An 18,580-nucleotide genomic window follows, 5' to 3' on the forward strand; every position below is an offset into this window, starting at 1 on the left:
AGCTATTACAGCCACATTAATCTCCCATCTCTTCAGGTTTCTCGGGGAGCCTACTGCAGGTGTTTTTTCTGGGAGAGCGCGGACAAACTCTCTCAAGTCAGCAAGCTTTGTGTGGAGTGTAAAGGAGGTTGGCCCCTGCCATAAATTTCTGTCTGTGGCCACACACCAAAGGAAAAGGGATTGGAGAGTCAGGGAGGAGGGGAGGAGAGCGGTGGGGAGGGAGGAAATGGGAACACAGTGGAGACCAGAAAGCAAAACACAAAACATGTATCATTTTTCTTGGTTAAATTCAGCCCAAGAGAATAACACTATAAATGACTCTTCATTTTACCAACTCATGAACTGTGGAAAACAGTTGTTTGTGACTGGCCTTTTTCTTAAGCATTCTGTGCTCAACTTCGATCTGTTAATTGTGGAATTAAAGACACAGTGTTTATGCTCTGAGTACAATGCTAATTTGAAAAACAGGGGGGAAGCATTTTATGGGAAGGATTCATTTCAAGGTAAAAAAAATCACAGAAAGTTTATATTTATGAATAAACTACAATAAGAGAGAAAACATGAAAAGACAAACTCAGTAATCTTTAACTATTTTTTATGTGAGAATGGAATTTCACAATTAATCAGTTATTAAAATATGACCAGCCAGCTCTGATAAACTCTAATATTGAAACTGACCTGATTGGGATACAGTGAAACAAAAACAAATCATGGAATTTATTCAAACTATTTTTAATAATCTAAGATATTAAAAATAGATTTTAGGAGCACCTGACTCACAGGGTGCTATGGTTCTCCGTATTTACAAAACAGAGTGGTTTAGCAGTTGTGCACTTGGGGTCTGGCACAATAGGAGAACATCCTAAAAGTCATTAGGAGGTGTGGTTGTTTAATTTATAGCTTGCTGGGCAAGCTAAAGAAAATGATGCTCAGAGTTCAAAAAGCTGTCAGATTAAATACATTAGAGACTAAAGAAGGCCTAATAGACAGTGCCCCTTAGAGCTGCCACTGAGTGACCTTGTGAGCTGGGCTCACACTTCTTAAATTCTCTATGCTTCTATTTCTCCAGTGGTGAAATTTGTGTAGTGTAGAGAGGCATAGCGGGAGGTATCATAAGTGGGCTCTTAAAACAGTCTACCAACTATGAGCAGCTTCTCTCCCAACTCACATTAAACCCCCAATGCAGCGGGACTGACGTTTTTAAATGATGTTTAAAAACATCATTTTCAGTTTAGAAGCTAATATCACTACCAGCTTTGAAGGCAGGGCTCAGGGATCTGGTGATTGCAGGATGGAATGAGGGGAGTAAAACCCCAGTTATAGTGATGTGCCACATCTCCAGCACTCAGCCTATGTTCAAAAGTCAGAGAAACCTGCTAAGCCCAAAGGTCAAAGCAGGAGTCACTCCCTCTTGCGAGGCCATTTTGGTCTCGCCTTCCTTGGAAGGTTTGTAAAGTTCTTTCATGCCACTAAGCTAATTCCACAAGCGATCTCCAAGCAAGTAAAGTGACCATCAGCTTTTGCAGGAGGGAGTCTGAACAACAGTTCCCAGAATTATGAAAAAGAGATTTTTTTATTGGGTTGGTCTCCTACAGCCTTCTCACTGGATTCTCCTTACTCCTTACCTTGCCCCTCTCCACTGTATCCTCGTTCACACTCTCTGCCTTTCCCCCTTGCTCGCCACTCTACTCTTCCCTGCCAGCAGTGGCTCTCAAACTTTAGCATCAGAATCATCTGGAGGGCTTGTCTAATGCTGATTGCTGGACTCTCACTCCCAGGGTGTTTGATTCAGTAAGGGTTTTTGATTTGAGCCCAAGAATTTGAATTTCTGACCAGTTTTCAGGTGATGCTAATCCATTGTCGGGAGGTCTCACATTCATAGCCACTGCTTTAGAGCTGCAGTGTCCAATAAAATGGCAGCCCTGACCACACGTGACTATTTACATAGAAATGAATAAAAAATAGCTAAAATAAAAATTCAGTTCTTTGGTCCTGTTCACCACAAATTTAAGTGCTTGAGAGTCATCTGTGGCTAGTGGCTACCATATTGAACAGCACAGTTGTAGAACATTTCCATCATCAATGCAGAAAGTGTTACTGGACGGCCTACAGCTTACTTCAGATACAATAAGCAAACCTCATGGCTTCTACCTATGTTTTCAAGCTCTTCACTTGGTGCTTCCTGATGGAGAATTGGAGCTGGATGAAGGAGAAGGCTGTAAGTCACAATTTCACCACTTACTGGTCTGTTCCCCTGGGCAAATTAATCTCTCTGCACCTTAATTTCCTTGTTTGTAAAAGAGGGATGATAATGGTAATACAGGAGATCCCCAACTTACAATGGTTCAACTTGTGATTTTGTTACTTTACGATGGTGTGAAAGCAATATACATTTAGTAGAATACAACCATTCTGTTTTTCACTTGCAGCACAGTATTCACTAAATTACACAAAATATTCAATACCTTATTATAAAATAGGCTTTATATTAGACGATTTTTCCCAACTGTGCAGTAATGTAAGTGTTCTGAGCTTGCTTAAGGTAGGCTAAGCTAAGCTATGATGTTTAGTAGGTTAGGCTTAATAAATGCATTTTTAATGTATTATATGTTTGACTTATTCTATTTCCAACTTATGATGGATTTATTGGGGGCAACTCCATCATAAGTCAAAGAGCATCTGAATCACTCTCAGGCTATCGAGAATTAAATGAGACGATGCATATGCAAACACTTTGTAAACTCTATAATGATAGTTAAGTTATAGTTATTATTTTATTCTACTTTTCCACTAATACTGACCACATTTATTTAAAACCCTTGGCTCACTATTGTGTTCTCCTTAAGTATTGACTTTCCTTTGCTTGCAATTCCCAGTCTGCTTAACCTGTTTTGTTTGTTTTTTCGGAGGATGAGAGAGGTGGGGTTTTACTGTTTCTATTAAGTCTCTAAAGATGCTCTTGTGTGTCTAGTGTGTCTACAAATCAGGGGATCTTTCTTAGATTTTTGCTTGAATGGGCAAAGACAATGTCTATATATTTATTCTGGGATGACTCAAAAATACAATCTTATGTAAACCGATAAAGTAAAAATTTTAGGATATTGTCATGCTTCTAATGCCTGATCTCCAGACAAATATATTTGTTATTTGAGAAAATATAAACTAGCAAACTTTCTTCCTTGACAATCATCTGAGAGAATGTGGGTAAAAAGTAATGCTATCAAAGAGGAAAATGGTTCTCCCTGTGTCATCCCCAGAACCACAGCCTGAATACCGAGCTGCAATCTGAGTTCCTGTGCTACCCCTCAGGCTCTCTCCTATCTGGCATAGAGGTACCAGTTCAATTAATTTCCAATAAATGAGTTCAAAAATAAGCATGTCAATGACTTTGACTTGATACTTCCTGAACAGCCTTAACCTTGAGGGTATAAGAAAGTCAACAGGACCCTAGGTGGAGCTCAGGGAAGGAATATGCCAGACTTCAATAGCTTAGACAGCAAGTCACACTGATGAAACAAGGGCGCATTTATTTTCTTAAGCTACCCAACTTTTAGAAAGTAGTATTTCAAAATTAAAATGCTGTGAGGAATGGCGAAATCAAATCTGCTTCTTTGGCCCACCAAGGATATGTAAATATTTCAAGATGACAGGGTTCATGTTAGACCCACTGACCACTCTTCACTTTTACTGGATTTGGCTTTACAACACAAGATCTTATGGGCAAGCAATGCTTTTCAAACAGCTATTTCCCCCACATTAGTCAATCTGGCAGAGCTGACCATAAGGGTAGGGGGCTGTCTTGTGCTTCAAAGAAATTTAATCTATTAGACCACTTAGAGTCTAAATGCCTCACTTGGGGATATCAGAGGAACAGGTGGTGTGGCTCTTCCTACCAGTAACTGCTGCAACCTGGCGCCAATCACATCCTTCAGGTTTGTTTTGTCCTCTGGGGCCACGGCTTGTTTGTACTGCCACTTTTCAGGCACGAAGGGCCACTTCATTTCCTTTGCCTCCTGGATCAGGGTCCTTAACTCGCCGGGGAGTGAAGCTGAAAAGGTCAGAGTTCAGGTAAGGAAATTGCAGTCAAAGAAAAGGCTGTTGAGCTACCGATGTTATGATGAAGCACCTCAGTGGCAAAAAAAAAAAAAAAAAGAGAGAGAGAGAAACCTTTTCCCTGCCTCTTGCTGGCTGGTCTAAGCTGTTGGTTTAGACTCAAAGAACAACAGTGGGGAGCTATCTGTCAGGGGTGGCCCTGGCTTACTTTGCCCTACAGGTAAATTGGGGTAGTCAGGCATTAAGAAAGGTTTTTAGCAGGAAGTAAAGCACTTTAGTGACTATCTCTGCATGAAGAGTCAGAGAAAGGAATGAAGGAAATATTATTTTCCCTGTAAAATGAGAAAGGGACTGAAATGGAATGGCATTTTGGGCTTGTGGCAGGTGGGTGATGCAGTGTGAATTTGTACAACCTCTTTTTGCTTCTCTAAGACTTCACTTTCTCATCCCTTCGATATGGATACATTTAAATACAGACAATAACTACGAAAAACACAAATGAGATTTGAAATGGTATAAATTAATTGTGAAATGGCCCTGTTTCACATTAGTAGATATATTAAATATCTTAATGGGCACCAGATCTACTTATAGCGGTCCATAATCTCTGATACAAACTTCGGAAACCCAAGCAGCTTTGGCAACTGGAAATTTTTCTTAAGTTTGGCACCCGAAACAGACTTGAATTGACTAGAGGTTATTTATAGTCCTGGTTAACGACTCAGTGAGATTGCTCAAAAGTTTTGCTGCAAATTTTTTTGTGTTTGACTACACTCCACCTGCTACTGAAGTATGAGTGTAATATATGGTACATGCACCGGAAGACCCTTCTAACACTAGAAAAATTCTGAATTCTGAAGTACACATGTGATGCCAGGGTTCTGAAAAAAGGATTATGTATATATGACTTGTATATATGACTGCCATATAAATAAAGGACCTGTATATATGACTGCCAGCTATAAATCTCTAGGTACTTATCTTGCAAGCCTCTCATGCTCAACATCCAAAACTGAACTCATCACCTTTTTCTAAATCTATTTTCCCTTATAAATCTCTATTTTAATGACTGGTACCACCATTAATTAAGTTCCCAAATCCGAAACCCAGAAGTCGGTCTAGACTTTGTGTTCTCTCTTCTTCCCCAAACCTAATTCGTTGTCAAATGCTGTGGCTCCTAAAATCCATTTCCTCCTCTTCCTTGGCAGTAATTCTCGCCTGAATCTTGCTCCATCCAGTTCCTATTGTACATTGTTGATCTTCATTTTTCTAAAAACAAGATGGACAAGTCCATTGCCCTGAATAAAAATCTTCAGTGGTTTGGCAAATCCTGTTCTGGCTGTTTGGACTGCCTTCCCTTGGTGCCTTGTGACCAAATTCAGGCCCACTGGCTTCAGCACTCAATGCAAACATTGCCACTTCTCCTCAATCCACCATGACCTCACAGTGGAATTGAGTGCCCGCTCTGAGCACTTCCAAACTCAAGGGAGCAGGCCCTTTCCAGCCGTCATCCCACTACTCTGTAACTGCTTCTGTCTCTCACTGGACTGCTATCTCCCTGAAGACAAGCATCATGTCTCATCATTTTTATAAGTCACACCATGATGGATGAAAGACCAGTATGATTAAAAGACAAGGTTCATCTTCTAGCTGGCCCTTTGAAAATATTTTTATATCATCTGTAAAAAAAGGCATGGTTCATCTAATAGCTATGTGAAACATTTTAAATAGAGCCAAAGAGATATGACAGACAGAACAACAGAAAAAAGGACAGAGAAAATCTAACTTGGTCTGTGATCCCTTTTTATGAACCATTTAGCCACCAACTGGGCAAATGTAAGGAAGTTTTCTGGTGGGGAAGCACTGTTTGGCATTGAGGGGATATCACATGGGCCATACCAGTGAATGATTCACACTGATTACCGAGGACGGCTTACAGGAATCACACTGAAATTATCAGCCCTTATCTCCATTGAGCAGTGCAGGACTACTGAGCATCTACTGCGTGATGCTCCCCCTTGAAAGCAGACCTACAGGATTAGGGACTTATGTGGCCACATTCTGACCCTCTTACAGCCACTGACATAATTTCAACTTCTGAAACTGTTTTCCATATAGTTGTAGAGAACATTTATTCAAGAGCATTTCTAAACAGTCACAGACAGGAGGACCCCTTAGTCCTGTTTACTTAGGACCGTCCTGTGTGGTCCTAGGGTCCTTATTAACAGTGTTCCTTTTCACTCTCAGAAGTGTCCCAGTTTAGCTAATAAATTATTTAAATTATTTGAACACTGAGTCAATACGAGCAGTCATATGACAACGGAATGTGATTTCTGGGTTCATAGAATTTTATCATACTTTGGGCTGAATAGTGTTAATATTTTCAAATTTCTTCATGGTAATGGAAAAGTCTGTTCTTTACAACGAACTCATTTTTGCCTCCTCCACATCAGCCTTTCCCCACACCTCACGTCAGAATGTCCTGTGGGGCACCCTGAAATAAAATATGCCTCTAAATTATGTTTTTAAAATGTATCTCTGGATTTCAGTTCCTTCTGCATCTCTGGGGAAGTTGCTGGGATGGTCACCCACGCTGACAAGGACGATTTCTGAGGGAAAATGATGGGGTCGAGAGGAGGAGGGAGAAGAAGAAAAACCTAGTGTTTGTGTTGCAGGGTCTGCTGGCTCGCCCCGCTGTCATAAGTGACCCTGTACTAATGCCTTTCTCTGGGAGCACATGCGGTGACGACATCGGTGGCGGTATGACCCGCCTGCTCGAGCCGCTCCGCAGCCACCTGCAGAGGGAAGGGATCCGGTGCAGACTGCACTCCATCCGCACGGTGGGCTCGGGTGGGAAGCGCAGCGCCGCCCTTGGGCTGGGCTGATGCTACAGCTGCCAGTGGCTCCGCTTAGGAGGCGTCCTTCCCCAGCCGATTTATTGGATTCAACCAGCGCCAGGCAGTTAGCCCCAGACCCAGCAGTGGCTTCCTCTGCCTCTCTGATCACTTACTTCCCCAAGCAGCTTACCTGAAGGGCCATGTCTAATTTAGTGATTTTACAGCCATGATTTGCCTTATCTGGAACTAAACTGATTACTTCTCCTATTCTGTGGCACTCGGGAAGAAAAAGAAAAGAAAATGCTACTCAATTGGGAGCTCAGAGTCTTCACCAGAGAGAACACAAAGCTTAAAGGAATTTGGGCGGAGGAGACAAAGGATGTGGTGTAGTAAAAGGGAGAAAAAAACTTTAGTGGAAACAACAGCACACAACACACCGCCCCTGGGGAGAACTAGGGCCAGCCATAGAGCATATTATATAGGTGCCAAGTACCTGCCATTCCCTGACAAAGGCTGACATCTGTGAGAGTGATCTCAGGCTGACAGGCACAAGAAGCTAGGAAGCAAAGTCACACGTTGGTGTATCACAGAAACTGAGGCTGTGAAACGACTGGGTGTAGGGGATTTTTATCTTGAAAGGAGGACAAATGACAGGTTACAAATAATTAAGACTTCCATAGTCCCCTCGTAAAAATGTATGTGCCTAGGTACAAGAACTCAGGGGACAAGACTCTCCCAGAACCTTCTCCCATTACATAATGAGCAACAGCAAAAAACGAGGAGTGTGCATTTTATTTAGGAATCTTGTTTCTGTGAGGAATAGCAAAGTGCTAAAAATACTGAGAAAAATATTAACAGCATGTAAAAAGGACAATACTTATGGAAGTGGAGGGAAATTTATTCAAATGCTAAAAAGAAATCTAAAAAATAAAAATAAAAAGAAGAAGAAGAAGGTTGCCTCTCAAAAATTGGTTAAAGAAGAAATAAGAATTGCTTTAACTTTCTAGACTTTGTGATGGAAACTTCCCAAACAATGACTTATCTAATACTCTGAATGTCACAAACACTAAAATGAGCAAAAAGCCAAATTCTCAAACCCTGATAATGATGCAATCAGTTTTATCGAGATGAGAGAATTTATTTTACAAATGGCATGAGAATATATCATGAGGGATGTATTGGTGATCAAAAAAGTGAGGTTGGACTGGTGAGATGACATATTTATGGAAACCCTAGAAGTCTATGGAAACTGATGAGGCAAAAAATCCTAGTTTGAAAAAAAGTATGTGCCACCATTCAGAAATTGCTTCAATTTTTTAATAATTGAAATTTACGTGCACCAGCCAACTTGGATCCTTTGTTCTTCTTGAACTAAACTGTTTCTTGTAGCCTCATGTTTACTGAAGCCTAAAATTAGAACTGACAGCAATTCACTGCAACAAAGTAGGCTTCCTCCCCTGCCCGTCCGCCCGCAGCCCATGTCCCATTCATGCCCTAGAAATCCACTCATCTCTCGGTGGTCATCTGCCAAGAGAAGAAAAATAGGGCAGAGATGAGAACGTGTCGTTCAGGCAGGGGAGAGGAGAGGGAACCTGCTGGCTCACCCCTGGTGCCTCCCATCAGAACCTCACCTCTGCAGCGCTGGTCCTCGCTCTTGTCCTCTTCCGACACATCTGGCCCTTCCAACAAGAGCTGGTCCAGCACTTGCTTGCACTCTTGCAGTAGCGCGGCTACTGCTTTTTGATTATTCATGATGATTACGATGAATTGGGTGTCCCTGGGTCTAGGGTGATCAATTACCTAGGAGAAGACATTGATTCTCAATAAAGGAGCCCCTTGAAGGCCGAAGTACCTGGTGAACAAAAGAGAGGGAAAGATGATTAACTGAAGTATCATCAATTATCTGTAAGACTCAAGCAGGGAGGGATAATAGGGCAAATGCAGGAAAATACATGACAGCCCCCAAGGACTTCATTAGAGGAGTGTGTGAAATTACTTCAGGGCCTGGCTAGATGGGCAGCACCTCGAAGGCCTCAGAGTGCAGAAGCGAGAGGGGCCTGGTACAGACTCCAGTTATCTATCCACAGTGATGTCAGTGGAATCACATGGGCCAAATGAAATGAATATACTGCATGATTTATTTATCTTCTGCATACTTCACATCAGTGCCTCTGGAGCTCAGTGGCACCACACTCTCTGCTCTCTAAAAGTCCACAGGAAGCATCTGGCTAACAGTTTTAATATCAGGCACTAGTACACGGTAATAACCCACTGCTGATTTCCCCTGTGCGGTATTCTTCATAATATTTAGATGATATAATTTGGACCAAGATAGGCAATGACAAATGCCAAATTTAAAGCTCTTCACTGCCAAGAACATTACCAAGTAAAATAGAGGACTGATATCCCAGAAAACCCCATTTCCTAAATCTATCAAATGGATGGATCTGTCATATGGATCTACTTATATTGTCATTTAACCTATATACAGTTGAGAGATTTCTTATGTAAATATTAGTGTGATTAATGAGCTACTGCTGTCAAGGTAATTTCAAGAATGAAGTAACTTACTAACAGACAAAAACAATGCCTGAAAAATACATAGAAACACATTATTCAATTAACAAATGTTTTTGTCTATCTTTCTTTTGTTAAAGTATTATATTGTAAACAAAAGACAGGAAGTTATTCTCTCTTAGACATTGCCAGAATAGATATTGGAGCTGCTGTCAGGTTTAGACACTTCTGGAGGGCGTGTAAAATTTTATTACCAAAAGTAAGAGAGTCTGAAAGGGAAGAAAGTAACAGACATATGGATGGCTCTAGTTATTCTGTCTCTGAGCTTATGCATGCGATGAAGTAATCACTGAAAATATTAAAGCAGTGAATTATTGTGTTGGTGTTGGGATTAAATGTGCTCTACTAGTCAATGGTTTCTTAACTAACTTTAAGAAGTTGGTTTTGAATTTGAAATAGCAAGAAAGCCTTTTTCTCTCTCTGATTTTCTATTCTATGACTTAACAGGAGCAGAAAATGAAAGCTGAGCTAACTGTGTAATCTAAATTTTGTGTTTTTCATACTAACTTGGCAGGTATACTTCGTTATCTTGATATACTTTGTGTTTAAACACACACACACACACACACATATTACACACATACGTTACAGAGCTAGAACTGCCGAAACAAAACTTGAGGTTATTACAGGCTTGTTTCTTTTAAAATCCTAATGTATTTGTCGATGAAGAACACAAGCAGAGTGCTCAAATACAAAATTTGTGTTACTTGAAAGGGCATTCACTTAAGTGAGATACTGAAGAATTAGTCACTAAGAGCAAGTCTAACCATTGGTGTCTCTGTGTCACTTTTTGGTAATTCTTGGAATGTTTCAAACTTTTTCATTATTATTATATCTGTTATGGTGATCTGTGATCAGTGATCTTTGATGTTACTATTGTAATTATTTTGGGGCACCGCAAACTGTCTGGTAGCCAGCAAAGTTAATCCGTGAATGTTGTGTGTCTTCTGACCGCTCCAGTGACCACTCATTGCTCCATCTCTTTCCCTCTCCTCAGGCCTCCCTATTCCCTGAGACACAGAAATATTTAAATTAGATCACTTAATAACCCTACGGCAGCCTCTATGTGTTCAAGTGAAAGGAAGAGTCACCCATCTCACACTTAAAATCAAAAGTTAGAAATGTTAAACTGAGAGAGAAAGGCACATTGAAAGTCAAGATAGGCCAAAAGATAGGCCTCTTGTGACAAATAGTCAAGTTGTGAATGCAAAAAAAAAAAAAAATTTCATGAAGAAAAGGAAAAGTGCTGCTCCAGAGAACACATTAACAGGAATTCAGGAGAAACTGAGTCCAACCCTCATAGATAACTTTGGGGTGTTCAAGACTTCAGTGATGGAAGTAGCTGCAGATGTGGTGGAATTAGCAAGAGAACTAGAATTAGCAAAGCCTAAGATATGACTAAATTGCTGCAATCTCATGATAAAACTTGAATGAATGGGACGTTGCTTCTTATATATGGGCAAAGAAGGTGGTTTCTTAAGATGAAATCTACTCCTGGCAAAGATGCTGCGAACATTGTTGAAATGGCAACAAGGCATGTAGAATATTACATAAACTTAGTTGGTAAAGCAGCAGCAGGATTTGAGAGGATCGACTGCAATTTTGAAAGGAGTTCTACAATGGGTGAATGCTATCAGACAGCATCACATGCTACAGAAAAATCTTTAGGAAAAGGATGACTCAATCCATGTAGCAAACTTCATTGCTGTCTTAATTTAAGAAATTGCCACAGTCACTCTGTGACTGTGTTGCTGAAATTGCCACTTCAGCAACCGTCACACTGATCAGTCAGCAGCCATCAGCATCAAGGCAAAACCCTCTACCAGCAGAATGATTAGGACTTGCTGAAGGCTCAGATAATCATTAGCATTTTTTAGCAATAAAGTATTTCTTAATTAAGTTGGGTACTTTTTTAGACATAATATGATTGTACACTTATTAGACTATAGTACAGTATAAACATAACTTTCATTAATATTATGCACTGGGAAACAAAAACATTCATGTAACTCATTTTTTTTTAAATTTAAAGATTTTTTTAAGAAATGGGTCTCACTATGTTGTCCAAGTCAGACTCAAACTCCTAGGCTCAAGTGATACTCCCACCTCAGCCTCCCAAGTAGGATTACAGGTACACACCACTGTACCTGGCTTTGTGTGACTCACTTTATTGTGATACTTGTTTCTGTGTAGAGGGTTGGAACTAAATCCACAATATCTTCGAGGTGTACTTGTACAAGTTTAATCTCTTTTCTGTTTAGGATACTTCAAAAAGGTATTTCTGCATGGATTGGGTGCTGAACTAAAAGGTTTCCAATGTCTCTTTTAACTCAAATGTCTATAAGTCACAATGTTTTATGCCACAAGCTGGCGATTGGCCTGCCTACTTAGGAAAAGAACTAAGCAGTAAAGGCTGCTCAGAATTTTATCCTCATACTGCTATTGCAAAGAGTACAGGAGCATATGTTCATTCCTTCTGAGTACTGCAGTGAGCTAATAAAAGAGCTAATTAGTGGACTATAGTGAACAAGAGGCCCTGAAGCAATGATATCCCATTCCCATCATTCCTTGAGAGAGGGAGATATTGGCTAAAATGGGAGGTTAGCATTGAGATTAAAATATATATTTGGTGGTTTAGAAGGCTAAGAACAAATTTTGCTTGGAGTGAGCTGCAGGTAAGTCAGAGACTCATTTTTCTTCAAGTCCAAAATTAAAGCAAGAAGGGCGTTCTCTTTCCCAGCATTCTTTTGTAGAACTTCATCTAGAAAGAGAGGTGTAACAAAGAAATAGGAAGAGCTAACTGCATTATAATATAATTTTAGTAGCACATCATGCTTTTGTCTAAAGGCTTATGTTTTCTTAGTGCTGTATCATTCCCTTAAGGTAGAAAGTAGTCTTTTGTTGAACTCATAGAAGCAGAGAGTAGGGTGGTGGTTACCAGAGACTGTGGGATGGGGAAATTAGGGAGATGTTGGTCAAAGGATACAGAATTTCAGTTAGACAGGAGGAAAAAGTTCAAGAGATCTATGGGATGTCATGGTGATGATAGTTAAAAACAATATATTATATAAGAGAGTAGATTTTAAGTGTTCTCACCACAAATAATGGTATATGAGATAATGTTAATTAGTTTGATTTAACCATTCTACAATGTATGGCCATAAATGTATATAAGTTAATCTGTCAATTAAAATAAAATTTAAAAAGAAAGTAGGCCAGGCGCGGTGGCTCATGCCTGTAATCACAGCACTTTGGGAGGCCGAGGCGGGCAGATCACGAGGTCAGGAGCTAGATACCATCCTGGCTACGGTGCAACCCAGTCTCTACTAAAAATACAAAAAATTAGCCAGCTGTGGTGGCTTGCACCTGTAGTCCCAGCTACTTGGGAGGCTGAGGCAGGAGAATGGTGTGAACCTGGGAGATGCAGCTTGCAGTGAGCCAAGATCATGCCACTGCACTCCAGTCTGGGCGACAGAGCAAAACTCTGTCTAAAAAAAAAAAAAAAAAAGAAAGTCGTCTTCTTTACATTGACAAATTAAAGTAAATTTTAATTCCTCTGTTTCTGTAAATGACTTAAGTGGAAACAGCATATAGTAATGAAAAGAGGACCTAGAAATAGGAAACTAATGCTTACAAGAGTGTTCAACAGATATTTATTGATTAATTCCACTTTATACTCTGTCATTAACTATTAGTAAGACTTCTGGATCCGCTTTTGAGATTGACTTTTCTCATCTGTATTTTTGAGGGAGTTGGTTGGAACAATTGCTAAGCTGCTTCTAGCTCATAAATTACATACTCAGCAGCAGTCTAAATAGACTATGTTGTTTATTGCCAAAGAATATTTGATATTTGTTTATTAAGAAATTCCCTAGCTCTTTTGAGAACCCTTACATATCATTTTTATGTATGTATATTTTTGTGTGGTTAGAAATATTGGCTTGAATTTTAGAAGTTGATTGCTAAATTACTTATTTGATTTGGTTTCTTCACTTGCAACACCAATTCCTGATGTACAAGATCATAAATCTCTTCCTTTTGTCTAAGTGATGTGAAAGAGAGATAGGGCATGCAGTTGTATGAAGGCAAACAACAGGACTTGACCTAGTCACTTAAGTAAAGCTAGGGCAGATCAAGGGAGGCTTCTTTGAGAATGTGATGCCTGAATTAAGCTTTGAAAGAGTGATAGGGCTTAATGAAGTTAAAATGATGGGGAATGTAGAAGGAACTAGAGAGGGAATGAAAGATGGACAGGTTGGCTGAACTAGAGATAAAAGGAGAAAGTTGATATGAGGTGAGACTGGAGAGGTAAATAGGGGCTGTGCGGGCCTATGTGTGCCTGGTAAAAAATTGTACCTTTACCCTAAGAGTGCTAGGAAACTCTTAGGGTAGCAGGAGGACCCTGGCCAGATTTGCGTTTGGAAAAAATCGCTCTGTTTTAGCTGTAGTGTGTAATTTGGGGTGGGGGTTTGCAGGGAGGTAACTGCAGGCAGATCAGTTAGGTATTATTGCAAAAATTCATGTGAAAAGTATCAGGACTTTAGACCAGAGCGATAGTATTACAGATGTAGAAAACTGGACAAAATTGAGAGCTGTTTGGGGAATAAATGCAATATTGGCATTGGATAGATATGAATGTTATTAAGAATGAGTACCAGTTTCTCCTTCATCATAGCCCAAAACTGAATGGACAATGTTACCATGTTTTGAGACAAGGAGCGTAGAAGAGATCTTCTAGGAAAAGACATAAATACATCTATTCTGTATTTCTACCTATAAAGATAAGTTAGATAAATCATATCATCCACATAAAAAAATCATATTTTAGCCAAGACAACATTTCTAAAAAGGAAGAAGAGATTTCCAAGGTAATTCATGTTTAGTACTTGCAATTCCCCAGAAATGTACTAAAGATATTCTTTACACTTTTTGAAAGTCGCAGCATTTTCCCTTTTCTCTGTAGAATTCAGAGGAGACAATAGGAAGAAAATACTGTAACATGAGAAACGCTTTGGAATCCAACCATCTGTCCAGACTTGTATGGTTCATTGTTAGGCATAACAGAGGCTGGAGCCTAGGAACTTTCCTTCAGGCAACAGTCCTGCTGGAAATTTTGGTCAACTTCATTTATAAAGGAATCATTTTCAATCTCAACACATACCAGTTTTTCCTCCCCTGAACTGTGGCATTCTGTGAGCTGTATATTGTTTTTACATTTAAATAATGGGAGTTTCCCAATATGTTTGGTAATCAATGAATTACTTTTTCTCTTTTAATATCCCTGCCCTGTACTTTTTTCTTAAAAATCAAATAGAAAGGGTCCAGGAAACGCAATCAGACATACAAACAGATACTTTTGGAATAAATACCCAACAAAGTTAGAATGATACACCTTAAGGCACATGTGCACACTCACAGCTAAGTGGTCATGTGTTTATACATTCTGTGTGTGATATTGATATATAAATTCTTCAGTTCTATTGGTAACTTAGAATTTAGTTGAGTGGCTGAGTTATGGGATAATTGACAAATGAGCTATTATAAAAAGTAACCAAACCAGTGGATTATTCAAAGCCCCATCTCTTTTAGCATCTGTGTTTGAATGTTTTTCACTGGACAATTAGTACCCCATTAGGGAATATGTCGAGGAAAATGACTTAAAAGATATTCCATTGTCTACTGGTTGCCACTGCTATTATAACCCACTAGCCAACTAGTCAGAATCCCCAAGCTAGAAGATGTGGAGAAGAGTAAAGAAATATTAGCGATGATTTTTACTGTCAAGGAATTTACAATATAATTAGAAGGATAAGATGCAAATATATTAAAAAGTAAACTAGATAAATATACAGGGTATATAATACACAATTGTACTCTGCAAGCTCAATTTAAATTAACTGTGTTGGAATTTAATTAATCCTTGGTTACATTCATAAGCAAGCCCGCAGAGCTTATTTAATTCATATGTACATGAAAAATTATTCTAAAACAACTTTTGTTTTCTTTTCTTTATGAGATCGAGTCTTGCTCTGTCACCCAGGCTGGAGTGGAGTGGTGTGATCTGGGCTCACTGCAACCCTCTGCCTCCTGGGTTCAAGCGATTCTTGTGCCCCAGCCTCTGAGTAGCTGGGATTAGAGGCATCTACCACCACACCCAGCTAATCTAAAACGACTTTTTAATTTACACTCATTTCTCATATTGCTTCTATGAGAAAAGGTATTCTGGTCTCTAATGTACAACAAGAATACATTTCTCTAATCAGGGACCAAGCAATGACAATCCAGCCATTCCCACCATTTTACTCTTCTCTGAGCACCGACAGACATAAACTCTCACCATATTGCCTCTTGCACTGATTGGCAGTAGAAGTGGGGAAACAAATGGAGAAAGAGACAGCTGACTGGAGAGTAAGCCAAGTGTGGGAATCAGAGAGATATTATTGGGTAATAGGCATTTGTCAGCATTTAAAACTGCGTTAAAAGCGAAAAGAAGGCAACTTCTAAGTCACCAAAAACATAAAAAAGTAGACTTCTATTTCTAGCAGTGAGCAAGACTATCTAACACTCTCACTGAAAACAATTAAAAATGCTGCAAAAACATTTTAAATCTCGAAAATATATCAATAAAATGGCAAGAGAGGAAACAGTACTAAGAAAACAAAAAACGAGTAAAAGCTGGAATCTAAAAAGTTAACTGCAATAGAGAAGCTAGCCATTGCCTTGATTGTATTTGCCAAACTGTGAACTTAAAACTGGTTTTCTCTGTCTTGTAAGGTAAGAGGGGAGAAAATGAAACCAAAGGCCTTAACTGAGGTAGGAATTTAAGTGAAGACTGCACACCCCGTGCATAAAACTGAGATTCTAAAAGGTTGCGCCTTCAGTGTAAGAGTGAACTAAAAAATAAATCCTCATCCTCTCCCCTCACCTCCCAGGAAAATTGTCTGCGGCAAAACATGCTGCTTCATGGAGGGGAATAAAAATATTTCCCTTGAGAATTTGAAGCCACAAAGTCCATAAAACCTCTAGCTAATGATTAATTTAAAATAAATTATTTAAAATGATTAGGTTAGTAGTGTTCCCAGTCAACTGGTGTGATTAAATATAATCCTTTCTTAAAAAAATTAACCTCAATCCAAGCTTCAAAGAATTCCCACCTATAAAATACTAAGACGCATGAGCTCCTGATCAAATCTCACAAAATACATAAGGCAAAAAGAAATCATGAATGAAAGCAGAAACAACAGATACTAAAATCAGACCCACAAAGACTTTACATAATGGAGTTAACAGATATAGACTATAAAATGTATGTTTAATATGTTTAAGGAACTGAATTAATGTATTGAAAATATTAATAAACAGCACAAGCTATGGAGAAGGCATAAGCAGATTGACTAAGAATAATAATTTCTAGAAATAAAAATATAATAATAAAAATTTCAAATTCAATGAATGCATAGATTCAATAAAAATATTTGCTCTAGGTTGGGATCAGTGGCTCATGCCTGTAATCCCAGTACTTTGGGAGGTAGAGGTGGGTGGATCACTTGAGGTCAGGAGTTCAAGAGCAGCCTGGCCAACATGGCAAGACCCTGTATCTACTACAAATACAAAAATTAACCAGGCGTGGTGGTGCATGTGGTGGTGCAATGAATTATAGGTGGCCAACTACTCGGGAGGCTGAGACAGGAGAATCACTTGAACCTAGGAACTGGAAGTTGGAGTGAGCCAAGATCATGCCATTGTACTCCAGCCTGGGCAACAGAGCGAGACTCTGTCTCCAAGAGAAAAAAAATAATTAGCTCTAGCTGAAGATATAATTTTTGAACTGGAAAATAAATCAGAATATGTCACTTAGAATTCAACAGAAAAAAGGCAGAAAAATAGAATATATGAAGAGAGGCTAAAAAACAGGAAATAATTGGTAGAAAAGGTTTAACATAAGTCTAATCAGAGTCTTAGATGGGAAGAAGAGGGAGCAGCAGTAGAACCAATTGGAGAGATAATTATGATTGCAAATTTTTCAAACAGGAGACCATTCTCCACAGGAGAATGGTTCTGGGACCCTCGTCAGGTACCACTTTCAAAGAATGTTCAAGTCTCTTATATAAAATGGTGTAGTAGTTACACATTCTCCCCTATATTTTAAATCACCTCTAGATTACTTAAAATACCTAATGTAAATAGTTGTTATGCTGTATTTTAAATTTGTATTATTTTTTGATTTTTAAAATTTTTTTTAACATTAAAAAACCTTTTATTATAATTATGTGTAAGACAGAAACTAGTAAAAAATACAGATGAAAAGGAAAACTGAAATTCTCCTTGATCCCAACACTAGAAATAACCAGTTAATATTCTGATGTACAGTCTATTGTTCTTTTTTATATGCATAAACATGTTTTTCAAATTACAGTTGGGATCAACAGTATATACACTGTTTCATAATCTACTTTTTATTTACTTATTTATTTTATTTAAATAGGTTTTTGGGGAATAGGATTGTGTTTGGCTACATGAATAAGTTCTTTAGTGGTGATTTCTGAGATTTAGGTGTACCCCATCACCAGAGCAGTGTACACTGTACCCAATGTGTAGTCTTTCATTCCTCACCCACCTCTCACCCTTTCCCCTGAGTCCTCAAAGTCCATTGTATCATTCTTATGCCTTTGTGTCTCTATAACTTAGCATCCACTTATTAGTGAGAATATACGATGTTTGGTTTTCCATTCCTGAGTTACTTCACTTAGAATAATGGTCTTCAATTACATCCAGATTGCTGCAAATGCCATTATTTCATTTCTTTTTATGGCTGAATATTAGTCCATGGTGTATATATATCACAATTTCTTTATCCACTCATTGATTGATGGGCATTTGGACTGGTGCCATATTTTTGCATTTGTGAACTGTGCTGCTATAAACATGCATGTGCAAGTATCTTTTTCATATAATGACTTCTTTTTCTCTGGGTAGATACCCAGGAGTGGGATTGCTGGATCAAATGGTAGTTCTACTTTTAGTTCTCTAAGGGATCTACACACAATTTTCCATAGTAGTTGTACTAGTTTACATTCCACCAGCAGTGTAAAAATATTCCCTTTCCACTACAT

The 18,580-nt window shown here is 38.9% G+C and overlaps 1 protein-coding gene across 1 annotated transcript in view; it reads right to left on the reverse strand.

Moving 5' to 3' along the window:
* ALPK1 (alpha-kinase 1) overlaps positions 1-18,580 on the reverse strand; it is a 148,818-nt gene that overhangs the window by 55,065 nt on the left and 75,173 nt on the right. Inside the window, exons 3-4 of the mRNA XM_011997280.1 lie at positions 8,522-8,742; positions 3,894-4,048 (exon numbers count right to left, since the gene is read on the reverse strand). Coding sequence (XP_011852670.1) covers positions 3,894-4,048; positions 8,522-8,642 — 276 coding nt within the window. The 5' untranslated portion in view covers positions 8,643-8,742. The remainder of the gene's footprint in view (positions 1-3,893; positions 4,049-8,521; positions 8,743-18,580) is intronic.

This window comes from Mandrillus leucophaeus, unplaced genomic scaffold (assembly GCF_000951045.1).
Source record: "Mandrillus leucophaeus isolate KB7577 unplaced genomic scaffold, Mleu.le_1.0 Scaffold535, whole genome shotgun sequence".
Lineage (NCBI taxonomy): Eukaryota > Metazoa > Chordata > Mammalia > Primates > Cercopithecidae > Mandrillus > Mandrillus leucophaeus.